Source organism: Squalius cephalus, assembly GCF_949319135.1.
Source record: "Squalius cephalus genome assembly, chromosome: 17".
Classification (NCBI taxonomy): Eukaryota; Metazoa; Chordata; class Actinopteri; order Cypriniformes; family Leuciscidae; genus Squalius; species Squalius cephalus.
The window spans coordinates 1,702,903-1,730,762 of record NC_137138.1 but is presented as its reverse complement, the minus strand read 5'-3'; the positions used below and the strand labels follow the sequence as shown (position 1 = coordinate 1,730,762).

General features: G+C 45.6%; 1 protein-coding gene across 1 annotated transcript; it reads left to right on the top strand.

Annotated features, from left to right (window-relative positions):
• Positions 1 to 4,034: 4,034 nt before the first annotated feature.
• On the top strand, positions 4,035 to 8,883 carry LOC307144480 (uncharacterized protein). Its single transcript, XM_079846878.1, has 3 exons — positions 4,035 to 4,088; positions 6,443 to 6,594; positions 7,351 to 8,883. Exon 3 carries the CDS (start codon positions 7,368 to 7,370, stop codon positions 7,968 to 7,970), a length of 603 nt encoding a protein of 200 aa, XP_079703004.1. The 5' UTR covers positions 4,035 to 4,088; positions 6,443 to 6,594; positions 7,351 to 7,367; the 3' UTR covers positions 7,971 to 8,883.
• Positions 8,884 to 27,860: the final 18,977 nt, after the last annotated feature.

Sequence of the window (27,860 nt, the reverse complement as noted above, 5' to 3'; positions counted from 1 at the left end):
TCTTACCCTTCGGGCTGGCCCTGTCGCCCCGCGTCTTCACGAAAGTCGCGGAGGCGGCCATTGCTCCCATGTGCGAGCGTGGTGTTCGCATCCTCAACTACCTCGACGACTGGCTCATTCTGGCCCAGTCGAGAGAGCAGTTGTGCGAACACAGGGACATGGTGCTCAGTCACCTCAGCCACCTAGGGCTTCGGGTCAACTGGGAAAAGAGCAAACTCACCCCCGGGCAGAGGATCTCTTTTCTTGGTATGGAGTTGGACTCGATCAACATGACAGCGCGCCTCACCGAGGCACGGGTCCAGTCAGTGTTGAACTGCGTGAGCACGCTCAGACGCAGAACAGCGGCACCACTGAAACTGTTTCAGAGGCTCCTGGGGCATATGGCATCTGCTGCCGCGGTTACGCCGCTCGGATTGCTTCATATGAGACCGCTCCAACACTGGCTCCACGATCGAGTCCCGAGATGGGCGTGGCAGAGCGGCTCGTGCCGGGTCCAAGTGACTCCGCACTGTCGCCAAACTCTCAGCTTGTGGTCGGACCCTTCGTTCCTGCGGGCAGGTGTTCCCCTGGAACAAGTGTCCAGGCACTCTGTGGTCTCCACGGATGCCTCTACCACCGGCTGGGGGGCCACGTACAACGGGCATGCAGCTTCAGGTCTGTGGACGGGGCCTCAACTGCATTGGCACATCAATTGCCTCGAGTTGTTAGCAGTACGTCTTGCACTGAGCCGTTTCAAAACGCTGCTACTAGGCAAGCACGTACTGGTCGTACGGACAGCACTGCGACCGTTGCGTACATCAACCGCCAAGGTGGTCTACGCTCCCGCCGCATGTCACAACTCGCCCGCCATCTCCTCCTCTGGAGTCAGAAGCGTCTGAGGTCGCTTCGTGCCGTTTACATTCCGGGCCTGCTCAACCGTGCAGCCGACGAGCTCTCACGGCAGCAGGTGCTACCGGGAGAATGGCGAATCCATCCCCAGGTGGTCCAGCTGATTTTCAGGTGCTTCGGGACCGCTCAGGTAGATCTGTTTGCCGCCCCAGACACGTCTCATTGCCAGTTGTTCTATTCTCTGACCGAGGGGACCCTCGGCACGGATGCTCTGGCACACAGCTGGCCCCGGGGCCTTCGCAAGTATGCGTTTCCCCCAGTGAGCCTTCTTGCACACACCTTGTGCAAAGTCAGGGAGGACGAGGAGCAGGTCTTGTTAGTTGCGCCGTATTGGCCCAACCGGACCTGGTTCCCGGAACTAGTGCTCCTCGCGACAGCCCCTCCCTGGCCCATCCCTCTGAGAGAGGACCTGCTCTCTCAGAGACGGGGCACCCTATGGCACCCGCGTCCAGACCTCTGGAAACTCCATGTCTGGTCCCTGGACGGGACGCGGAGGTTCTAAGTGACCTACCCCCTGCTGTAGTTGACACCATCACTTCCGCTAGAGCCCCCTCTACGAGGCGCCTCTATGCATTGAAGTGGAACCTGTTCGTTGACTGGTGCTCCTCTCATGAGGAGAACCCCCGATCTTGCTCGATCAGAGCCGTGCTTTCCTTCCTGCAAGAAGGGCTGGAGCGAAGGCTGTCTCCCTCCACCCTTAAAGTGTATGTTGCCGCTATTGCCGCACATCACGATGCTGTTGATGGTAAGTCTTTGGGAAAGCATGACCTGATCGTCAGGTTCCTGAGGGGAGCGAGGAGACTGAATCCTCCTCGCCCACTCTCTATACCCTCTTGGGACTTGTCTCTGGTCCTTTCGGCACTTCAGAGACCACCCTTTGAGCCTCTGCAATCAGCTGAGTTAAAAATTCTGTCCTGTAAGACAGTACTCCTGGTTGCATTGGCCTCTATCAAGAGGGTAGGGGACCTGCATGCATTTTCGGTCGACGAATCGTGCCTAGAATTCGGCCCGGATAACTCTCACGTCATCCTGAGACCCCGGCCCGGATACGTGCCCAAGGTTCCTACCACTCCCTTCCGGGACCAGGTAGTGAACCTGCAAGCGCTGCCTTCGGAGGAGGCAGACCCAGCCCTGACTTTTCTCTGTCCCGTTCGCGCTCTGCGTCTGTACGTGGACAGAACGCAAAGCCTCAGGACCTCAGATCAGCTCTTCGTCTGTTACGGAGGCCAGCAGAAAGGGAAGGCTGTCTCCAAGCAGAGGATGGCCCACTGGATAGTGGATGCCATCGCCTTGGCTTATGAAGTCCAAGGCGTGCCCTGCCCGCCTGGGTTGAAAGCCCACTCCACTAGGAGTGTTGCTTCTTCCTGGGCGCTGGCTCACGGCGCCTCGCTGACAGACATCTGTAGAGCTGCGGGCTGGGCGACACCTAACACGTTCGCTAGGTTTTATAGCTTACGTGTTGAGCCGGTTTCTTCCTGTGTGCTCGCTTCTACTAGCCGGTAACACCGAAGTTCCCGCTCTAGTGTCGGCTTGCTGCGCCACTCCCTTCCTAGGAACGGATACGTGCGCTTTTTACTCCAGTCGAGTTCCCCATTGGCGAACCCTGTGAGTTCCTCCGCACCCCTTCGGCAGTCGGACGTTGCGGAGCGTCCGACGCCAGACCTAGTGCTCGTATGCTTGTGTAACTTGTGCTAGGCTGGGTTCCATATGTGGTGATCCCTGCGGCGATCCCATATGTGTATTCTTCCACGACCAGCTCCCTGCGGTGAGCCCGTGTCTTCCCTTGGCAGAGTCTGCTCTGCCGTCACTGTCCGGTGTGTCTCCCCCTTCGGGTGGAGCCACCCCAGTGACATTCTATATGTTGCACTGCCCCTTCGGCCAGTCCATATGTGTATTCTCCACATGTTACCTCCCTTCGGGCAGGATGTGGCTCCGCAGCGTTCTTTCCCCTGGAGAGTACGCTTTCCCAGTGTTATCCAAGAGTTCCGCTGTGTGGGGTATAATGGAACAGCAGTTGAACTCCCTCTACGCAGGTCTTCCGCCCCAGCAGTTGGGGGTCTGAGAGTCTTGCGTAGGGCGCTGGATGTGGCAGCAACCGTGGCGTTTTCCATGGGATCCCAATTACGTCGTCACGTTGACGTTACGTCGAACGTGAGCGACTGAAAGGGAACGTCTCGGTTACTGATGTAACCCTCGTTCCCTGAAGGAGGGAACGGGAGACGTAACGTCCCGTCGCCACCATTGCTGACCATCGCTGCATGGCCGTCACAAATCTCGGCTCCTCAGCGAAAAACAATGTGTGCGTGCGCCCGCTTCCTGTTTATACCCGCGCTGCGGGGCGGGGGCGCGTGACGCGATTCACGCACGCCAACGTTCATTGGCTCGTTCTGTAGACACTCGAAGTTGATAGGGCTCCCTGAAGTGATCCCAATTACGTCGTCACGTCGACGTTACGTCTCCCGTTCCCTCCTTCAGGGAACGAGGGTTACATCAGTAACCGAGACATTAACTCTAGTTGTGTTGCAGTTGTGTTTAACTCTAGTGTTGTAGTTGTGTTTAACTCTAGTTGTGTTTAACTCTAGTTGTGTTGTAGTTGTTTAACTCTAGTTGTGTTGCAGTTGTGTTTAACTCTAGTTGTGTTTAACTCTAGTTGTGTTGCAGTTGTGTTTAACTCTAGTTGTGTTGCAGTTGTGTTTAACTCTAGTTGTGTTGTAGTTGTGTTTAACTCTAGATGTGTTGTAGTTGTGTTTAACTCTAGTTGTGTTTAACTCTAGTTGTGTTTAACTCTAGTGTTGTAGTTGTGTTTAACTCTAGTTGTGTTGCAGTTGTGTTTAACTCTAGTTGTGTTGTAGTTGTGTTTAACTCTAGTTGTGTTGCAGTTGTGTTTAACTCTAGTTGTGTTGCAGCTTGTGTTTAACTCTAGTTGTGTTGTAGTTGTGTTTAACTCTAGTTGTGTTGCAGTTGTGTTTAACTCTAGTTGTGTTGCAGTTGTGTTTAACTCTAGTTGTGTTGCAGCTTGTGTTTACTGTTGTGCAGCACAAGTGCAGTGCAAAGTTTAGTGAGTGAGAACGTGTGTAGAGTTTTGCAGAAAGAGTACATGAGTGGGAGTGTATATACAGAAACCACACGGGAGGTTCTTTAAGGAAGTGTGTCTGTGTCTGTGGTTTTCATCTCTTGTTGTCAGCTGTATGGGTTTACTGGTAAGTTCTGTGCTGTTGAAAGGCTACATTTAATGCCAGTTTTATTTTTTTAACTTTTAATTATTGCGATTCTTATTTTGAGGAATGTTTTATTCTCACTGAATTTCGTAAAGCATGTGCAAGTTGTGTTTGAGATCAGCTCATCACTGTAAAAACTAAAGGAGCCTCAAGTACTTAAAGCCTCAACTTACCTAAATGTATATTCCTCATACATAATATCGACCAATCAGTGTTTTTCAACCGCGCAAAGGTCGATATAACAGCTGGAGAACAATTGTCACGTAACATTTACCTCAGGAAAGCCATTTAATGAGCATGATAGGCTATATAGCACGTTTATTTTGGCTAGAAAAAAGAGCTATAGAGAGTATTTTGCTACTTATGTGTAGGCCTACTATATTACATTATTTATTATATTTTTTACTTATATCATTAAACACAGTTGTTATTATGATAAAAAAATGCATTATATTTAATTACATTTTTTATTTTTATTACATTTTTACTGTTGACGGTGGGCCTCCTTTCCAAGCAATTTACTAGCGTTGTCATAGGAACGCTTCGGCTTTTGCCACCCGGAAGAACGTCTATTACTGTTGTGACGTCATGGTGAATTGTCGTATACAAATATACTTTAATGCATTTTTAATACATTTAACAGTAACCTAGTCTTTTTCACTTGGGTAGCTTACATATATTTAGTATAGGCCTATTTTATTAAGTCATTTAAACCTTAAACAACAACACTAAATAATAATAATATTATATGAAGAAGAAGAAGCAGGAGGAGAAAAGTATTATTCTGTCACGAAACTGCTGCTATTCCTCTGCTGTCGTCGCTTCAGTGATGCTCGCGCTGCTCGCGCGCAACAAAGCTCAGCCAGGCATGTACTGGCCATCGGGACTACCGGGAGATTCCCGGTGGGCCGACGTGCTTTTTGGGCCGATGCATCTCATATGTAGGCTATATAAAAAATGTTTGTTTGTTTGTTTGTTTAGGCTACTTAATGGCCCATAAAACTAGTACATCGGCGGCCCATTCGTTTTGTTTTGTTTCGCTTAATTGGCGGCGCTGGTTGCCGGTGGAATGCATTGGTCAAAAAAAGGCAGCGTTAGTTTTTTTTCGGACACACCGGCCCATGGAACACGTAGGCCCATTGGTTCTTTTCTTGATTGACACTGAGCTGGGCCAATCACATCTTTAAACGCCTCCTTTGGGTCTGTGTCAGTGTGTATCTATCTGTCAAAATATAGTCTGAGAGATGGAGAAAAAAACACAAGGAATGTGCAGAGAAATTGCGTAAAAAATAGATACAGAACGCTGTAAAATGTGTCAAAATTAGGGGTGTAACGATACACGTATTCGTATTGAACCGTTCGGTACGAGGCTTTCAGTACGCATTTTCAAACCGAACGAACGTTGGACCATTTTTCCTGCCGACCAAAATTTAGTTATTTCAAATGTAGGCGCGTTGCGCGTGGCAAGCGCGCTCATAATGTAAGGCCGGAGACACACTGGATGCGTGGCGTAAGAGACGCCGGCGCGACCACAACATTGCCCAACATCATGGCAAAAGTAATGCAAGCGGAACGAAAATGCTCGTTATTGTGTGATTGAAGGACCTTTAATCAGTTTGGACCAATGCAGCGCGAGCCGATCGTGATCATGCGACACTGTTACTACACAGCGCTAATAAGAGATCCAGTAAAGATAGCATTTGAATTCGCCACAGAAGTAATAACATCGCTGCGAGATCTAGTGAGAAACATTCACATTTCTCCGTTATTAATGGAACAAACAGCGCTGACGTGGAAACCAGGAAGAAACATTGTGCCATGAATGAACTATCCAGTGTTGTCCACAGATCAGCAACATTCACCATGAATTTACTGTAGTAACACTAACTGCAACCATGCATGGAAGTTTGGCAGGAATAGTAGGCTATAATGCCTCAAGTAACATTGCGTCGGTTTTATTTTGACATTATGAATACAATTGCTGCCCTCAAATGTTAATCTGAACTAAAATAAACCTTTATTTATAACTACTACAATATTGCATTTAATTTTTTCCAAGGAGCTGTTTTGTTTTATAGGGCTTGGCGACGTGACGTCACGGCTCTAGCGCCGCGGTGGCTGATGGGTAGTGCCGCCATTTTGTGAGGCCATCGCCGTTCCGCTGTTAATCTGTCAATCTGTCAGACGCGAATCCGGACCGCTAATATATAACTAGTATACATTGATATTTCGATTAATTTTAAAGTTATGGGAAGAACTTGTTGTGTTGTCGGTTGTAATGTACGTTCACACGACCGACAAGGTAAGAAATTAGACAACGTATTGTCTTTCTTTAGCTTTCCCTCCTGGAGGCAGAATCAAGGAAGCTACGTGTCTGATGTGACGAAGAGACGCCGGCTGTCTTGGATATCAGCCGTAAGACGTACAGACATCAAGTTTTCCAGCATCCCAAGATCGTTAAAAGTGTGTTCCAGACATTTTTATTCAGGTGAGTGTTAAAGTATTAGGGACATTCTACCAGCAACGTACAACTCTACTTCTAAATATATTGGAGAAAAAAAGATCTTGGGAAACGCATATCGTGCCATTTTAGCATGTTTTTATTTTTGAATAAAATACATTTTTAAAAGCGTTTTACACCTAAATTGTCAGGCCCTGTCACAGACAAATTTGTATATGTTAGAATGGTTTTCTAATGGATTAGTTTGACACAAATTACAGGAAATTACATGTCCCTGATTGTATCTAACATGGTATTATCATTTCTGTAAGAAATATAAGCAATGTTTAGGTCAAATGTAGTGAATGGAAATCCAGAATAACCACCAGGCACTTATATAGTTGTAAAAAATACCCTACTTAGGAGATTTAACACATAATGGTGGGTATATACCACAGTTAAAAAAATGAATTAAACAATATTATCTCAAATATGACATTTTTATATCATAATATTTAATGTGACAGGAATGACTGTGGTGTGACAGGGCTGACTGTGTTGTGACAGAGATATTTAGGACAAGATTCGTTTGTGTTCTTTAAGTATTGGTAAACATTCCTATTTTAATTTCTTATTATGATTTTAATGTTAAATAAGGTGTGATTTCTTTAATATGCATCTTAAAATGTATTTTCTATGTTGTTTAAAAAGAAGTTGTTTAACTGCAGTAGATCTCTTTTTTTTTTTTTCCTGTATTTATTTATTTATTTATTTATTTATTTATTTATTGATGTCTTCTTGAAGGTAAACCAGCATATGAAATGGATGAGTCCAATCCTGACTGGGCTCCAACACTGCACCTGGGACACTCTGAAGTGCATGTTACCGAGTCAGACCGATATTCTCGTCGACTACAACGACAACAAATGACCGCGCCAGTAGCAGGAGACGACTCTGAATCCCAAATGCAGGGAGAAACCACTGCAGCACAAGAAAAGGAAGGTGATGACCAGGCAGAGGCAGAAGTGACAGCAGATGGGGGAGGTGGTGACCAGGCAGAGGTGGGAGCTGTAGAAGATGAATGTGAAGAATGGGCGGATGTGGAAGCCGCAGAGGATGAGGAAGGTGAAAACCAGGCAGAAGATGAAACAACAGCTAAGAGACAAAGAACAGAATGTCAGTTCTGTGAGCGCAAGAGTGCAGAAATCAACCGTCTGTTGCAGGAGAACAGGGAGCTTAAGTGTGAGCTGAACAAGAGAAAGATGGATGAGGACTTCTTAAAGGGTAACACAAATAAGGTCAGGTACTACACAGGACTTCCATGCTTTGCCATTTTATTGTCATTGTTCACCAATGGCTTTCCTGCCAGGTACCAAAAAGTTGTCATCCTTTCAAATGCTTTTGTTGACACTCATACGTCTTAGGCTTGATCTTCCTGTACAGCACCTTGCCCATCTCTTTAATGTTTCACGTACAACTCTTTCCACTGCCTTTACTGACACCATAAATGTTTTGAATGCACGGCTTAATCCATTGGTGTGCTGGCCAGAGAGGCATTGCTTACAAGCTACAATGCCACATCAATTTTTGGAAGCTTTTGGGAAAAGTGTTGCTATTATAGTCGACTGCTTTGAAATACGCACAGAAAGGCCATCAAATCTAAAGGCACGTGCACAGGCCTTTTCTCATTACAAAGGTACACACACCATGAAATACCTCATTGGTATTACACCACAAGGTGCCATATCATTTATTTCCAAGGGATGGGGTGGGCGTGCCTCTGACAAGCACATAACTGAGAACTGTGGCCTTCTTAACAAACTGTTACCTGGTGACATAGTGCTAGCTGATCGAGGCTTCGATATCAAGGATAGTGTGGGGATGATGTGTGCAGAGGTCAAAGTTCCTGCGTTCACTAATGGAAGATGTCAACTCGACGCTAAGGATGTAGAAAACACAAGAGCGATAGCACACCTGAGGATTCATGTTGAGAGGGTGATTGGCAGTATGCGCAACAAGTACACAATGTTACATAAGAGAATTCCAATTAGTTTGTTACTGCCATGTGAGGGGGAGGAGATGACACTTCTTGACAAGATAGTGAATGTTTGCTGTATACTTATAAACATGTGTCCCAGTGTGGTTGTAAAACCAGATGAAAATGAAAAATGTGCATGTTAAAACGGTTTCATTGTAATGTTGTAAATATGTATATTACTGTTGTAGACATATATTAGTTTTGATGCCGTGTGTATACTTAAATACTTCTATTGAAAACAAGATGACACAATATGAATTTGTAGAAACTGGTTTAATAAAAATAAAATTTGCAAGTACAAAAACAACAATTTTTTGGTGGTGGAAATTTTGTTCAATTTTTTCCAGCGATAAATGTAAACAATAAACATGTCTGTGTAAACATCTTCAGAAACTGCAAATATATATATCTATTATATACAGTGTAATCATGTTGAGAACAAACTTAATATATATATCTATTATACAGTGCAATCATGTTGAGAACAAACTTAATATATATCATATACAGTGCAATCATGTTGAGAACAAACTTAATATATATATCTATTATACAGTGCAATCATGTTGAGAACAAACTTAATATATATCATATACAGTGCAATCATGTTGAGAACAAACTTAATATATATCATATACAGTGCAATCATGTTGAGAACAAACTTAATATATATATCTATTATACAGTGCAATCATGTTGAGAACAAACTTAATATATATCATATACAGTGCAATCATGTTGAGAACAAACTTAATATATATATCTATTATACAGTGCAATCATGTTGAGAACAAACTTAATATATATCATATACAGTGCAATCATGTTGAGAACAAACTTAATATATACCTATTATACAGTGCAAGACCCAGACTACATGGCTGTTCAAGTGAGCTTATAGTACCTGTGGTGTATCCTTTGAGTAATATTTGGCTACAAGCTCTGGAAGGCAAACTTTCTCAAAGAACTTTTGTGCTTTCTGTAGACGTAGATCCCAGAATTCCTGGTCTGGAAAGACCCGTACTAGGGGTGACAACTCGTCAAGTTTAGCTAGGGGAATTTTCCTTTTTTTGACACGACTCCTTATGCCTGGCGCAGTGGAGGGTGCAGTTATGCGCTGGTCAAGATTTTTTTTTTTGCCTAGCAGACGAGGTGTAGTCAATCTTGTATCCCACTTCAGCTGTGATCTTGCTCAAATTGCTGGGCAAAACCCAGTATGCTGGTACATCGGTGACAGTTTTTTTCCCACGAATCCGAAAAGTAGCCTCCACTTTAAATAACAGCGCGCCTACATGGGTACATGTCTCCGCTACTCCTGCCATACATGTGCAGTGTGCACACTCCACCTTTCCACTGCTGCTGACGATCACCCATGGCTTTAAAGGCGGTTCATTCAGTCGCTGAGAGTGCATGACCTTAACAAAGACAAAAAAAAAAGTGAATATTGTAATGCTGTAATGTTAAAGGGATAGTTCGCCCAAAAATGAAAATTCTGTCATCATTTACTCACCCTCAAGTTGTTTCAACCCTTTATGAATTTCTTTTTTCTGCTGAACACAAAAGAAGATATTTTGAAAAATGTCTGTAACCAAACAGTTGATGGACCCCATTGACTTCCATAGTAGGAAAAAAAAATACTATGGAAGTCAATGGGGTCCATCAACTGTATAGTTACAGACATTTTTCAAAATATCTTCTTTTGTGTTCAGCAGAAAAAAGAAATTCATAAAGGGTTGAAACAATTTGAGGGCGAGTAAATGATGACAGAATTTTCATTTTTGGGTTACACTTTATCTGTTGTTTAAGGCTATCTTTATTTATTTTTATTGTTATACAAGCTTGTGCTGTACAATGACAAATAAACAACCTTGTTGCTGGTGTCGTAGTCTACAACTATGCTAAAAGAACGAAAGCCGGTAAAGTTACTTTCGTTCGGACGACAGTGTTTTAATCGTTGATTTATTTATTTATTTTTAATTATCGGTATACAATCCTGTCTTGCATAATGACAAATAAGCAACCTTGTAGGCCTAGCCTAATACCATTGTAACGTTGCCGGTTATAGAAAAATGCTAAAAGAAAGAAAGCTGGTAAATTACCTTTGTTCGGACGACAGTGTTTTCTCCGTTGACAGGCTTAAAACTCTCCAGGTCAGGTGTCACCAACCCTGCTCCTGGAGGGCTACAGTCCTGCAGATTTCAGCTCCAACCCCAATCAAACACACCTGGACCAGCTAATCAAGCTGTTCAGGGTTGCTTGATAATTACAGGCAGGTGTGTTGGAACAGGGTTGGACCTAAAGTCTGCAGGACAGTAGCCCTCCAGGAGCAGGGTTGGTGACACCTGCTCCAGGTCATGTACCCAACCATTGGTAAACTGAACGTGGGCTTCCAGAGACTTATAATTGCGAAACTGATCAGCGGTATAGGCACTGACACCACAAACAAAATAGGTAAAAATATCAGGAAATGTGATGGGAGGTAAGGCGTCAGGGTCGCGGATCCACTCGTCTTTTGGGACTTCATACGGATCGACATTTCCAATAAAGCTGATTTTTTCAACATAAGTTAGCGTTTCTTGGCGTCCGGTAGTAGTTTGTCTCTGTACAATCCACCTTGTTTTAAACTATTTTTAAGCATACTCAAATAAACAATTCACACAACCAACATTGTGTGTCGCTCTAGTGGTGCTTGGTTACCGGCTTGTTTGTGGCCTCACAAAATGGCGGCAACCTCTTGTTTACGTTCCAGAATGCACTGCGCAGTGACGTCGGTTGCCAAGCTCTATATGCTCCTAAGAAGAGTCAATTATAGCTCCAGAATTGCTCAAAGTAAAAAAAAAATATTGTACTTTATGATGTTAGTTTTAATAAAAAAATAAAAGAATAAAAAAAATTACATCTTTTTGCTGTATCAAAAACGTACCGAACCGAACCGTGACGTGTATCATATCGAACCAAACCGTGACACAAGTGTATCGCATTGTAGGCTATCGTATCGAACCTTGAATTTTGTGAACCGTTATACCCCTAGTCAAAATATATTTTCTGCAGCAACAGGACCTTAATCAGCTCCAGTGGCTGATGATGATAGTGGAGGATCAGGAGAGAGAGAGAAAGTGTAGAGCCTGCGGTAAGCAGAACTACTTTCAAAACACTTGGATATGTCATGAGTGTAGGAACCCATTACCCAGTTACGCATTATTTCCACATCTGCATAGTTGACGATTACCAATAGGCTACTGCAATTTACTAGAAATTTAATGAGACTCGTTTGTAAATCATGTTTTCCGCCAAAATAACTGTGCAATTTCCGTCAAAATAAAACATCATGTAAATTGAAATTAGTGAAACATGAAATTAGTACAAAAACTAATCATGAAAGGTTCCTTTATTTTTCAGTGCATTTGTTTTACAATATATGGCTATTATATCATTGGATTAATATTATAACTTATTATGTAGTAGTGTAATCTAGACAGAAACTGTAACTAAAAGAGGTTTGAATTTTTCTTTGCTTAATTTGCACACTGAATATGGGTTGAAGCTTTTAATTTTGAACTCTCAAAGTTCACCAGATTGATGAATTTAACATTAAAATGCACAAAATTTTCTTATGGGGGGGCATGCCCCCAAACCCCCCTAGAGGCACACTCACCACAGCTTTACCAAAAATCCTGTGAGAAACACTGGTATTGCTATGTCAATGCAGCTTATAGCTTTTTTTTGGATTGATCACTGTGGAGAATAGTTCAATTGTGTTAATAAATTACAATTTTAACTCTCACTCATTCCTACTCACTCATTACATGGTATTAGTGGTTCCCTTTCAGTCGCTCACGTTCGACGTAACGTCGACGTGACGACGTAATTGGGAACACTTCAGGGAGCCCTATCAACTTCGAGTGTCTACAGAACGAGCCAATGAACGTTGGCGTGCGTGAATCGCGTCACGCGCCCCCGCCCCGCAGCGCGGGTATAAACAGGAAGCGGGCGCACGCACACATTGTCTTTCACTTCGGAGCCGAGCTTCTATGAGACTTTTTGTCTATCAGAATCAGCCTTTGAAGACTTCAAAAAGAGGATCATCTCTCTGTTCCTGTGTTGGTGTGACGGCGCGATCAGCGGTGGCCGCGAGCATTGCAGCTCTCAACTGCTGTTTTCACAGCACTGTGTTTGTGTTTGTGTGTGTGTGTGTCGGTTCGGTGGGCGTTTCCCCTGTGTGTGCATTCACACTGCGGGTACCCCTGGGTGCCTCAACACAAAAGAGAGTTTTCTAAATCCTTTTTTATTTTTACTAAAAGAGCAACACAAGCGTGACCCTGCGTCTTTTTCAAGATGTCATTCCGCTTGTGCGTTTCTGGATGCCGTCGTTCCCTGGCGCCAGCAGATGGCCACAGCAGTTGCCTCTCGTGTTTGGGCATTCAACACGCTGAGGCAGCTTTTGTGGATAGTTCATGTTCCCATTGCGGGAATATGACTATCGCAACGCTGAGATCGAGACTCGCTTACCTCAAGGGAGGTGCAGTCCCCTCGCCTATGCCCCGATCTAGTGTCTATTCTGCCTCGCAGAATAGAACTACTTCGGTGCATGACCAGGGTGATCTGAGGATTACCGTGAGGGCTTCCCCGTCGAGTCATCCTCCGCGGGCCCCTCACGTCTCACAAGCGCTGTCGCCATTGGGGCTCCTTAGTGAACGTCTTGGTCCTTCTCCGGAACGGCCAACCGTTTCCTTTGGGGCTCCGGCTGACGATCAGATGTCGATCGCAGCATCGGAGGGGGAGCTGTCCTCTGGAAATGACGACTCGGCTGCCTTGCCCCCCTCGGGGTGTGTAGCGTTGTCCGAGCCAGATCCAGAATGGACTGCTATGCTTTCCCGGGCCGCCGAGAAGGTCGGGCTTGCGTGGAATCCTCCACCACGTCCCAAACCTTCTCGGTTGGACGATTGGTTTCTCGGGGCGGGCCGTGCTGGTTCTCAGTGCGCCGCCCCGGTACCTTTCTTTCCGGAAGTGCATGAGGAGCTCTCTAGGACGTGGAAGGCACCGTATAGTGCCCGAAGCCGTTCTAGTGGCTCCTCACCCCTCGCCACCCTCGATGGCGGGGCAGCTAAGGGGTATGTGGATATCCCCCCAGTGGAGCGGGCCGTCGCGATGCAGTTGTGTCCGGCGTCCGCTTCCTCTTGGCGGGGTAATCCACGCCTCCCGTCCAAGGCCTGTAGGTTTTCGTCCGACTTAACGGCGAAGGCTTATAAGGCCTGTGGACAGGCTGCTTCCGCCCTCCATGCCATGGCGCTTTTGCAGGTCCACCAGGCCCAGGCGCTCATGGACATGAACGAGGGTGGTTCTGACCCAGAGCTCCTCCGGGAGCTCCGTGTGGCAACCGACCTCGCCCTCCGGGCGACGAAGGAAACCGCACGTTCGGTTGGTCAGGCGATGTCCACTCTGGTGGTCCAGGAACGCCACCTTTGGCTCAACCTGGCGGATATGAGGGACACCGATAAATATCGGTTCCTGGATGCCCCTCTTTCCCAGGTTGGGTTGTTCGGCGACGCGGTCGAGAGCTTTGCCCAACAGTTCTCGGCCGCACAGAAGCAGACGGAGGCCATCTGGCACATCCTGCCCCGGCGGACCCCTGCTGCTCCCACCCGGCCGCAGACCCTCCGTCTACTCGTCGCCGTGGTCGGCCTTCTGCGGCGTCCTCCGCTCCCGCTAAGCCCCAGCAGCAGCAGCCATCATCCAGGCCTCAGCGTGGAGCAAGCCGCAGGAAGCCGACCCCGCCCGTCCAGGCCGCTGCCAAACCAGGAGGCAAGCGACGGTGCAAACGACCCTGAGACGGGCGGCCCAGAGGTGGATCAAGTTGCTCTTCAGGAGATGGCGAAGGCGCCACTCCTTCCCCCGGTGGAGGGCCGGGCGGAGAATCTTTTGTTTCCTTTTCTTTTTGTTCCGCCACTGACCCACGGGTCAGTGGTACCCACATTTTCAAAAAAAGAGCAATTTCTGAAACCTCTGGGCCCCAAGAGGGCGCGCTTGGCAGTCGACGACGCCGCCATGCCTTGTCACTCCCGAGCCCCTCTTTTATCGCCAGCGAGCAGCAGTGGCTGTGTTCCGGACGTGCTGTCGCCTCCACACACTCACTCTGCCCTTCGACGGAAGCAGGTATGTGCTGCACCACACACTCAGACCCCACTTCGGGCCGCTGTGCCGTCCGAGTCGGGTCCCTGCATTCTGCCCCACCCCGGGTACGTCTGTGGTGCCGTTAGTCCCGCTTGTTCGGTCTCTGGGAGCCTGGTTAACGCTTCCCAGCCCGTCTCGCTGGCTCATCCGTACCATCAGACTCGGCTATGCGATTCAGTTCGCCCGGCGCCCCCCTGCTTTCAAGGGCATCCTGTTCACCCGTGTTCTGGCGGACAATGTCCCTCCAGCCGATATGAAGACCGGCTTCTACAGCCCGTACTTCATTGTACCCAAGAAAGGTGGTGGGTTACGACCAATCCTGGACCTGCGCGTCCTGAACCGGTCCCTTCACAGGCTACCGTTCAAGATGCTTACGCAGAAACGCATTTTCAAATGCATCCGTCCCCAAGATTGGTTTGCAGCGATCGACCTGAAGGACGCGTACTTTCATGTCTCGATTCTCCCTCGACACAGACCGTTTCTCCGCTTTGCGTTCGAGGGACGGGCATATCAGTACAAGGTCTTACCCTTCGGGCTGGCCCTGTCGCCCCGCGTCTTCACGAAAGTCGCGGAGGCGGCCATTGCTCCCATGTGCGAGCGTGGTGTTCGCATCCTCAACTACCTCGACGACTGGCTGATTCTGGCCCAGTCGAGAGAGCAGTTGTGCGAACACAGGGACATGGTGCTCAGTCACCTCAGCCACCTAGGGCTTCGGGTCAACTGGGAAAAGAGCAAACTCACCCCCGGGCAGAGGATCTCTTTTCTTGGTATGGAGTTGGACTCGATCAACATGACAGCGCGCCTCACCGAGGCACGGGTCCAGTCAGTGTTGAACTGCGTGAGCACGCTCAGATGCAGAACAGCGGCACCACTGAAACTGTGATCATAGGTAACTAAACCTATGCGCGTGAACTCGGCAATCGACTACTTTGGACTTCAACCGAAAAACAGGATGTAAACAGGTATTTGCGCTGGCTGAAATAACATAATTTTTATACATATCTTTCACATCTACTGCAGTCAGATTCACTCGTGTTCACTCAAAAGGAATCACTCACATTTTCTGTGCACTTGTAATGACACATCAAGGATGTTAAGAGGCTAAAAGCAGGTTTAGTACTTGCCCCATTGAAGTCAACAGGGTGCAAATTTTAAAAATAGAATAACTCGGTGTAGGCAACACCAATTTTTGTAGTTGTTCTCTGTATTGACAGCACTCCAAATGTACAAAAAAATGAGCTCAATGTTAAAATTGACCGGAGTTCTCCTTTAAGTACCTCACACCAACTTGGTCCCATAGTGACATTTTTGACCACAAACGAAATTGCTGATCGTGTGGATTCTTATTGAAATTACTGGAATTCACCAGTGAACATTCACAGAACAACAGATTATTTTACTGCACCTTAACTCTGTTTCCGGGTCGAAGCCTCTACTTCCTCTATCTTGTTTCATGAGAATACTCAACAACCATTTATGAACACTGTTGATTCAAGTCACACATTTAAGCTTTTCAAAAGCCATAGTGTACATTACAGTCTCCAGTCTAACGGCATCCCGGACTTCAACATTTTATGATTCAAAATAGCTGAATAACTAACCATCAGAGATTTCAGTATAGAGATAAAGGTTACAGCACAATTAGTGTATATTAGCACTGTTGTTTGTTTTTGGCATCTGATAGAGCTTTTGGACTTGGAAACAGTGATGTCAGATTAACCATCGGACTGAAACACAAATGTTTTAAAGTTAAGTATGATGGACATTTTTAATTAGTTCAAATGTCATTTTTTTACATTGATTTATTTCGTGGAACATATGTGTTTCCATGCATTTTGTTGAGATGTCTTTTCTTGTTTATCTATTGTACATGGTTGATTATTCATGTTGCTTATGTATTATACTATTTTTTTGTGTATTCATTGATATTAATCTGTAGTTAGCTTTTTTCCCCCATGTGCATGGAAGTGTATGTATAAAAATGAATATCAAATATGTAATAAACAATTCTTATTTTGTATTTGGTTCAATTTGTTTATTACATACTTGCATACTTATTAATGGTGCTTGCTGAAAGCAAGGCATCATTAGTGTTCTCTTGCATACTTATTAATGGTGCTTGCTGAAAGCAAGGCATCATTAGTGTTCTCTTGCATACTTATTATTATTATTAATGGTGCTTGCTGAAAGCAAGGCATCATTAGTGTTCTCTTGCATACTTATTAGTGGTGCTTGCTGAAAGCAAGGCATCACTATTGTTATTGCTCATGCTTATTATTCTTATTAGTGGTGCTTGCTGAAAGCAAGGCATCACTATTGTTATTGCTCATACTTATTATTCTTATTATTATTATTATTATTATTATTATTCTGGACAAAGTTTGGCGCGAAACTCGTCCCGCACCGTTTGTCACAGACCCCTGAGTGAAGTGTCAAATCGACCGGCTCATTGAGGAGAGGTGTGCTATGACTTTTCTAAGCGATCGGGTGTACGATGTTCGCACAGCGGACGAAAAAGCAGCCAAAAAAGTCCCCATTGACTTTACATTGGGCATTCTAAAAATATTTGAATCCCAACTGCCGTTTTCACACACACAGACTCAAAAGGGCCTGACACCCCTGCGTCTCTCCCTCTCTCTCTCCCACAGAGGATTTATATTATCAAGCAGCCAATAAGTAATGGCCTAAAATCTTCATAGCCACACCCTAGCAACCAGTTTCAGCACCCTAGCAACCACTAAGAGCTCCCTAGCAACCACCCTAAACTAAAAAAAAATTTTTTTTACATTTTTTTGTATTTTTTAAAGCAATATTACACTCGTGGCCTTGCGATATCACTCCATGTTTGTGCCTATTCGGCCATAGGCACGAGGCCGCAGGCCGAGTGCCGTACATAAGGCACTCGCAACCACCCTGAACACCCTAGCAACTGCCTAGCAACCACCCAGAACACCTAGCAACTGCCTAGCAACCACCCAGAACACCTAGCAACTGCCTAGCAACCACCCAGAACACTCTAGCAACTGCCTAGCAACGCCCTTGCATCCACCCAGAACACCATAGCAACCACCAAGAATACCCTAGCAACTGCCTAGCAACCACCAAGAATACCCTAGCAACTGCCTAGCAATTGCCTAGAAACCACCAAGAATACCCTAGCAACTGCCTAGCAACCACCCAAAACACCTTAGCAACTGCCTAGCAACACCATAGCAACCACCCAGAACACCCTAGCAACCACCTGGCAACAGCATCTTGCTAAAAACATCCTAGCAACATGCTAATCATGCTAGCATCATGCTAGCAACATGCTAATCAAGCTAACATCATGCTAACATCATGCTAATCAAGCTAGCATCATGCTAGCAACATGATAATCATGCTAGCATTATGCTACCAACATGCTAATCAAGCTAGCATCATGCTAACATCATGCTAATCAAGCTAGCATCATGCTAGCAACATGCTAATCATGTTAGCATTATGCTAGCAACATGCTAATCAAGCTAACATCATGCTAGCAACATGCTAATCTAGCTAGCATCATGCTAACATCATGCTAATCAAGCTAGAATCATGTTAGCAACATGCTAATCAAGCTAGCATCATGCTAGCAACATGCTAATCATGCTAGCATTATGCTAGCAACATGCTAATCAAGCTAACATCATGCTAGCAACATGCTAATCTAGCTAGCATCATGCTAACATCATGCTAATCAAGCTAGCATCATGCTAGCAATATGCTAATCAAGCTAGCATCATGCTAGCAACATGCTAATCATGCTAGCATTATGCTAGCAACATGCTTATCAAGCTAGCACCATGCTAACATCATGCTAATCAAGCTAGAATCATGCTAGCAACATGCTAATCATGCTAGCATTATGCTAGCAACATGCTAATCAAGCTAACATCATGCTAGCAACATGCTAATCAAGCTAGCATCATGCTAATCAAGCTAGCATTATGCTAGCAACATGCTAATCATGTTAGCATCTAGCTAAAAACATGCTAGCAAAATGCTAATCATGCTAGCATCTTGTTAAAAGCATGCTAGCAACATGCTAAACATGCTAGCATCATGCTACCAAGATGCTAATCATGTTAACAACATGTTAATCATGCTAGCATCATTCTAACAACATGTTAATCTTAGTAAATCATGCTGGAATGTGATAAATCATAGTAAATCATCTTAGAAACATGGTAAATCGTGGTAAATGATGCTAAAATGTGGTGTATCATGGTATCACAACATGTCAATTGTGTTAGCATCTGCCCAGTGGCGAGTTTTGCCACTGCAAGCACCACTTCACATTTTCTTCAGGAAATGTACATTCTAGTTATTATTATTATTATTATTATTATTCTGGACAAAGTTTGGCGCGAAACTCGCCCCGCACCGTTTGTCACAGACCCCTGAGTGAAGTGTCAAATCGACCGGCTCATTGAGGAGAGGTGTGCTATGACTTTTCTAAGCGATCGGGTGTACGATGTTCGCACAGCGGACGAAAAAGCGGCCAAAAAAGTCCCCATTGACTTTACATTGGGCATTCTAAAAATATTTGAATCCCAACTGCCGTTTTCACACACACAGACTCAAAAGGGCCTGACACCCCTGCGTCTCTCCCTCTCTCTCTCCCTCAGAGGATTTATATTATCAAGCAGCCAATAAGTAATGGCCTAAAATCTTCATAGCCACACCCTAGCAACCAGTTTCAGCACCCTAGCAACCACTAAGAGCTCCCTAGCAACCACCCTAAACTAAAAAAAAATTTTTTTTACATTTTATTGTATTTTTTAAAGCAATATTACACTCGTGGCCTTGCGATATCACTCCATGTTTGTGCCTATTCGGCCATAGGCACGAGGCCGCAGGCCGAGTGCCGTACATAAGGCACTCGCAACCACCCTGAACACCCTAGCAACTGCCTAGCAACCACCCAGAACACCTAGCAACTGCCTAGCAACCACCCAGAACACCTAGCAACTGCCTAGCAACCACCCAGAACACTCTAGCAACTGCCTAGCAACGCCCTTGCATCCACCCAGAATACCATAGCAACCACCAAGAATACCCTAGCAACTGCCTAGCAACCACCAAGAATACCCTAGCAACTGCCTAGCAACTGCCTAGCAACCACCAAGAATACCCTAGCAACTGCCTAGCAACTACCCAGAACACCTTAGCAACTGCCTAGCAACACCATAGCAACCACCCAGAACACCCTAGCAACCACCTGGCAACAGCATCTTGCTAAAAACATCCTAGCAACATGCTAATCATGCTAGCATCATGCTAGCAACATGCTAATCAAGCTAGCATCATGCTAGCAACATGATAATCATGCTAGCATTATGCTACCAACATGCTAATCAAGCTAGCATCATGCTAACATCATGCTAATCAAGCTAGCATCATGCTAGCAACATGCTAATTGTGTTAGCATTATGCTAGCAACATGCTAATCAAGCTAACATCATGCTAGCAACATGCTAATCTAGCTAGCATCATGCTAACATCATGCTAATCAAGCTAGAATCATGCTAGCAACATGCTAATCAAGCTAGCATCATGCTAGCAAAATGCTAATCATGCTAGCATTATGCTAGCAACATGCTAATCAAGCTAACATCATGCTAGCAAACATGCTAATCTAGCTAGCATCATGCTAACATCATGCTAATCAAGCTAGCATCATGCTAGCAATATGCTAATCAAGCTAGCATCATGCTAGCAACATGCTAATCAAGCTAGAATCATGCTAGCAACATGCTAATCATGCTAGCATTATGCTAGCAACATGCTTATCAAGCTAGCACCATGCTAACATCATGCTAATCAAGCTAGAATCATGCTAGCAACATGCTAATCATGCTAGCATTATGCTAGCAACATGCTAATCAAGCTAACATCATGCTAGCAACATGCTAATCAAGCTAGCATCATGCTAATCAAGCTAGCATAATGCTAGCAACATGCTAATCATGTTAGCATCTAGCTAAAAACATGCTAGCAAAATGCTAATCATGCTAGCATCTTGTTAAAAGCATGCTAGCAACATGCTAAACATGCTAGCATCATGCTACCAAGATGCTAATCATGTTAACAACATGTTAATCATGCTAGCATCATTCTAACAACATGTTAATCTTAGTAAATCATGCTGGAATGTGATAAATCATAGTAAATCATCTTAGAAACATGGTAAATCGTGGTAAATGATGCTAAAATGTGGTGTATCATGGTATCACAACATGTCAATTGTGTTAGCATCTGCCCAGTGGCGAGTTTTGCCACTGCAAGCACCACTTCACATTTTCTTCAGGAAATGTACATTCTAGTTATTATTATTATTATTATTATTATTCTGGACAAAGTTTGGCGCGTAATGCGCCCCGCACCGTTTGTCACAGACCCCTGAGTAAAGTGTCAAATCGACCGGCTCATTGAGGAGAGGTGTGCTATGACTTTTCTAAGCGATCGGGTGTACGATGTTCGCACAGCGGACGAAAAAGCGGCCAAAAAAGTCCCCATTGACTTTACATTGGGAGTTCTAAAAATATTTGAATCCCAACTGCCGTTTTCACACACACAGACTCCAAAGGGCCTGACACCCCTGCGTCTCTCCCTCTCTCTCTCCCTCAGAGGATTTATATTATCAAGCAGCCAATAAGTAATGGCCTAAAATCTTCATAGCCACACCCTAGCAACCAGTTTTAGCACCCTAGCAACCACTAAGAGCTCCCTAGCAACCACCCTAAACCAAAAAAAAATTTTTTTTTAATTTTTTTGTATTTTTTAACGCAATATTACACTCGTGGCCTTGCGATATTGCTCCATGCTTGTGCCTATTCGGCCATAGGCACGAGGCCGCAGGCCGAGTGCCGTACTGAAGGCACTCTTTATTAAAGATTTTAATAACTCTATAAAAACTCCATAGTAACCATCTTTGACAACTACCAACCACCTAGTAACACCATAGCAACTAAAAAAAATACCTTAGCAACCATCCTGAAAACCCTAGCAACGTCTAGAAACGCTCTAGTAACCACCAAAAATACCGTAGCAACCACCCAGAACACCCTAGCAACTGTCTAGCAACCCCCAGAACACCTAGCAACTGCCTAGCAACCACCCAGAACACCCTAGCAACTGCCTAGCAACGCCCTAGCATCCACCCAATATACCATAGCAACTGCCTAGCAACACCATAGCAACCACCCAGAACACCCTAGTAACCACCTAGCAACGCCATAGCAACCGCCTAGCAACGCCCTAGCAACCACCCAGAACACCCTAGTAACTGCCTAGCAACGCCCTAGCAACCACCAAGAATACCCTAGCAACCGCCTAGCAACCACCCAGAATACCCTAGCAACGCCATAGCAACCACCCAGAATACCCTAGCAACCACCCAGAACACCCTAGCAACTGCCTAGCAACGCCCTAGCAACCACCTAGAACACAATAGCAACACCATAGCAACCACTCAGAATACCCTAGCAACCGCCTAGCAACCACCCAGAACACCCTAGCAACTGCCGAGCAACGCCCTAGCAACCACCCAGAATACCCTAGCAACCGCCTAGGAACACCATAGCATCCACCCAGAATACCCTAGCAACTGCCTAGCAACACCCTAGCAACCCCCAGAATACCCTAGCAACCGCCTAGCAACACCATAGCAACCACCAAGAATACCCTAGCAACCACCTAGCAACACCATAGCAACCACCCAGAATACCCTAGCAACTGCCTAGCAACGCCCTAGCAACCACCCAGAACACCCTAGCAACTGCCTAGCAACCCCCCAGAATACCCTAGCAACCGCCTAGCAACACCATATCAATCACCCAGAATACCCTAGCAACTGCCTAGCAACACCATAGCAACCACCCAGAATACCCTAGCAACTGCCTAGCAACACCCTAGCAACCACCAAGAATACCCTAGCAACCACCTAGCAACACCATAGCAACCACCCAGAATACCCTAGCAACTGCCTAGCAACGCCCTAGCAACCACCCAGAACACCCTAGCAACTGCCTAGCAACCCCCCAGAATACCCTAGCAACCGCCTAGCAACACCATAGCAATCACCCAGAATACCCTTGCAACTGCCTAGCAACGCCCTAGCAACCACCCAGAATACCCTAGCAACCCCCTAGCAACATCATAGCAACTACTCAGAATACCCTAGCAACTGCCTAGCAACCACCCAGAACACCCTAGCAACTGCCTAGCAACCCCCCAGAATACCCTAGCAACTGCCTAGCAACACCCTAGCAACCACCTAGCAAAGCCCTAGCAACCACACAGAACACCCTAGCAACACCCTAGCAACCACCTGAACAACATGAATAAGCCATATCTCAGCACCAGAACATCGTACAGACATGTTTGTTGGCTTGTATGCAATCATGTACCACACTCTAGCAACCGAGTGGCGAGTTTTGCCACTGCAAGCACCACTTCACATTTTCTTCAGGAAATGTACATTCTAGTTATTATTCTTATTCTTATTATTATTCTGGACAAAGTTTGGCGCGTAATGCGCCCCGCACCGTTTGTCACAGACCCCTGAGTGAGGTGTCAAATCGACCGGCTCATTGAGGAGAGGTGTGCTATGACTTTTCTAAGCGATCGGGTGTACGATGTTCGCACAGTGGACGAAAAAGCGGCCAAAAAAGTCCCATTGACTTAACATTGGGCATTCTAAAAATATTTGAATCCCAACTGCCGTTTTCACACACACAGACTCCAAAGGGCCTGACAGCCCTGCATGTCTCCCTCTCTCTCTCCCTCAGAGGATTTATATTATCAAGCAGCCAATAAGTAATGGCCTAAAATCTTCATAGCCACACCCTAGCAACCAGTTTCAGCACCCTAGCAACCACTAAGAGCTCCCTAGCAACCACCCTAAACCAAAAAAAAAATGTTTTTTACATTTTTTTGTATTTTTTAACGCAATATTACACTCGTGGCCTTGCGATATTGCTCCATGCTTGTGCCTATTCGGCCATAGGCACGAGGCCGCAGGCCGAGTGCCGTACTGAAGGCACTCGTTATTAAAGATTTTAATAACTCTATAAAAACTCCATAGTAACCATCTTTGACAACTACCAACCACCTAGTAACACCATAGCAACTAAAAAAAATACCTTAGCAACCATCCTGAACACCCTAGCAACGTCTAGAAACGCTCTAGTAACCACCAAAAGTACCGTAGCAACCACCCAGAACACCCTAGCAACTGTCTAGCAACCCCCCAGAACACCTAGCAACTGCCTAGCAACCACCCAGAACACCCTAGCAACTGCCTAGCAACGCCCTAGCATCCACCCAAAATACCATAGCAACTGCCTAGCAACACCATAGCAACCACCCAGAACACCCTAGCAACCACCAAGAATACCCTAACAACGCCCTAGCAACCACGCAGAATACCCTAGCAACCGCCTAGCAACACCATAGCAACCACCCAGAATACCCTAGCAACCACCTAGCAACACCATAGCAACCACCCATAATACCCTAGCAACTGCCTAGCAACGCCCTAGCAACCACCCAGAATACCCTAGCAACCACCTAGCAACGCCCTAGCAACCACCCAGAATACCCTAGCAACCACCTAGCAACACCATAGCAACCACCCAGAACACCATAGCAACCACCCAGAATACCCTAGCAACCGCCTAGCAACACCATAGCAACCACCAAGAATACCCTAGCAACCGCCTAGCAACAACCCAGAATACCCTAGCAACCGCCTAGCAACACCATAGCAACCACCCAGAACACCCTAGCAACTGCCTAGCAACGCCCTAGCAACCACCCAGAATACCCTAGCAACCACCTAACAACACCATAGCAACCACCCAGAACACCATAGCAACCACCCAGAATACCCTAGCAACCGCCTAGCAACACCATAGCAACCACCAAGAATACCCTAGCAACCGCCTAGCAACCACCCAGAATACCCTAGCAACTGCCTGGCAATGCCCTAGCATCCACCTAGAATACCATAGCAACTGCCTAGCAACACCATAGCAACCCCCAGAACACCCTAGCAACCACCCAGAACACCCTAGCAACTGCCTAGCAACGTCCTAGCAACCACCCAGAACACCTTAGCAACGCCCTAGCAACCACCAAGAATACCCTAGCAACCGCCTAGCAACCACCCAGAATACCCTAGTAACTGCCTGGCAATGCCCTAGCATCCACCTAGAATACCATAGCAACTGCCTAGCAACACCATAGCAACCCCCAGAACACCCTAGTAACCACCCAGAACACCCTAGCAACTGCCTAGCAACGTCCTAGCAACCACCCAGAACACCTTAGCAACGCCCTAGCAACCACCCAGAACACCCTAGCAACTGCCTAGCAACGGCCTAGCAACCACCCATCACACCCTAGCAACCACTCTGAAGACCCTAGCAACCGCCTAGCAACACCATAGTAACCACCCTAGCAACTGCCTAGCAACACCATAGCAACCACCAAGAATACCCTAGCAACGCCCTAGCAACCACTCAGAACACCCTAGCAACCGCCTAACAACCACCCAGAACACCCTAGCAACCGCCAAGCAACGCCCTAGCAACCGTTTAGAGCCTAATATAAACCATATAGAAGCTATATTTCAGCTCCACAACATTGTACAGACATGGTTGTTGGCTCGTACGCAATCATGTACAACACCCTAGCAACCGAGTGGAGAGTTTTGCCACTGCAAGCACCATTTCACATTTTCTTCAGGAAATGTACATTCTAGTTATTATTATTATTCTTATTACTAGTGCAAAATGCCCGTGCAAAATCAGTTTTTGTGTGTGTTTTTAGTAATTGTTGGTTTGGTGCCCGTGAAAGAGACTGTGAACGCATTGAATAGGATTATGTTTAGTTGGTGAATAGCATAGGCTACTACACAGTAGTGATAACGTTAAGCGCACCAGAATGAAATATAATATATAATATACATGTGCAAAAGCAGTTTTTCTATGTGTTTTTAGTAATTGTTGGTTTGGTGTATTTGAGTGCTCATTGTTACAATTACACAGCAAAAGGTCAGTGACATTTTTATTTGTGCATGGTAGAAAGCAAATACTGATACTGACATAATGATGCATTGGAGTATATATTTATTTAGAGTGGATATTTGTGTTTTGTTAGTGCAGACTGGCTGTTCTTGAAGATTACATGTTATTGTGTCAGCACCTCTTTATAGACAACATTGCTCAGAAAGTGGCGCTTTTTGTTTGTTTCATCATCTTGAGCAAGAATACGAAGTCTGCTTGATCTGCCAACTCTGCTAGCTGCAACGTAGAATTGACCATGACTGAAGAAGTCTCTTGTACAGAAGACACCAACACGTTGCAAAGACTGGCCTTGTGACTTATTCACTGTCATGGCAAAGCAGGGTCTCACAGGAAACTGCTTACGTCGCAGGGTGAATGGAAATATGTTGTCAGATGGGATGAGGGTGATGCGTGGAATGAGTAATGTGCGTCCAGCATTGACACCGATCACAGAAGTCGCAACCAAAAGATGAGGCAGGATTTGTTCAATGATGTATCTCGATCCATTGCAGTGTCCATTTTGTTGGTCGAAATTTCGAAGTAGCATGATCACCATTCCCACCTTTAAAGTGATGCGATGGGGAGGCATACCAGATGGGCAGAGGGTATTTAGAAACTCAGTTGGGTACATATGGTGACCCTCAGATTCTGCAGTGTCCACACTGTTGCAAACATGCTCTTCTCCAGGAAAATTCTTTGTCATATATTCATTCACTTTATCAACTTCAGAGTTGGTTGGGCACAGTATGACACGTTCACATAGCCACTTTGGATTGGAAATGTTGACTGTCATGTCATCATATACCCAATTGACAATGTCCTCGAGTTTCTCACCAGAAATTGATAGTGATTCATTGAGCTCAATTGCAAATTCACCCTCTTCTGGAACCACAGGAATTTTCCCCTCACCAAGGTTCAAAAGGAATTTGGCAAAATCTGCTTCTGTTTGTTGATCTCCAGCAGCTTGAGTGATCCTCATGTTTTCTGTTAGACGAAGAATCTCAACATTTTTCCATAGGTGTGAGCTTTTGAAACACCTGCCTATGATCTGGGTTTGGCTACCATGTGGGACAACAGTAAGGATTTGCCTCCAGTCACCGCTGAAAACCATTGTGATGCCACCAAATGGCTTGTCTGAACCTCTAAGCCACTGGAATGTACGATCTGCTGCTTCTAATGCACGGCGATCCATCATTGACACTTCATCCACAACCATGAGATGCGTCATTCTAATGAGTGTTGCAGTGCTGTCATGTTCACTCATACTGCAAGTGGACTCATCGGTGAGAATGAGAGGACATTTTGTCCTACTGTGAAAGGTTGTGCCTTTCGGCAGTAGGGTAGCTGCAATGCCACTTGCAGCTGTTGCAAGAGCTACTTTGCCCTGTGCACGCACTTTGTTAAGGATGTGGCACAATATGAATGTTTTCCCAGTTCCACCACTTGCATCAAGGGATATCATTTTTCCAAGTCCCTGTTCCACACTTTCCATCACTGTTTCGACAACTTTTTGCTGTTCGTCATTGAGGCTGTTTTCTGTGTCAGTAATGATAGTTTGAAGTTCCTCTATGTTGTGCTCAGTCTCATGCTGGATGATGCAGGGAATTTGACTCCGGACGTGAAGTGGATCAGGCTCAGGGAGGCCAAAGTTCCCATTTAAAGTAAAACCATGTCTTTCAACATGGTCCTTAAGGTCAAGTAGCACTTGAGTCACGATAAATTCATCTGGCTCATTCACATTGGCCCTGTGCATGAAATCTTCACACAGCACATGCTTGTGCCTTTCCCAGAACTGCAAGTGTTCACCTCTAATAACAAACATTAGCATGTTGGCGAATACCTCACGCAGTGCTGAGCCAAATGTCACATTTGCAGCCTCCTCCATAACAGAATCTACTTCTTGGTCATTGTCAACAATGCCATGCGCAATGCAAGCTGCCAGATAGGTGTCCATGACCACATCTCCAACTTGTCGGAGGTCTTTGAAGCATGTTGGCCCTGGCACGCGGTAC

What these genes read in the sequence shown, in the direction of transcription:
- LOC307144480 (XM_079846878.1), top strand. Translation starts at nt 7,368, where the DNA reads ATGGATGAGTCCAATCCTGACTGGGCTCCAACACTGCACCTGGGACAC.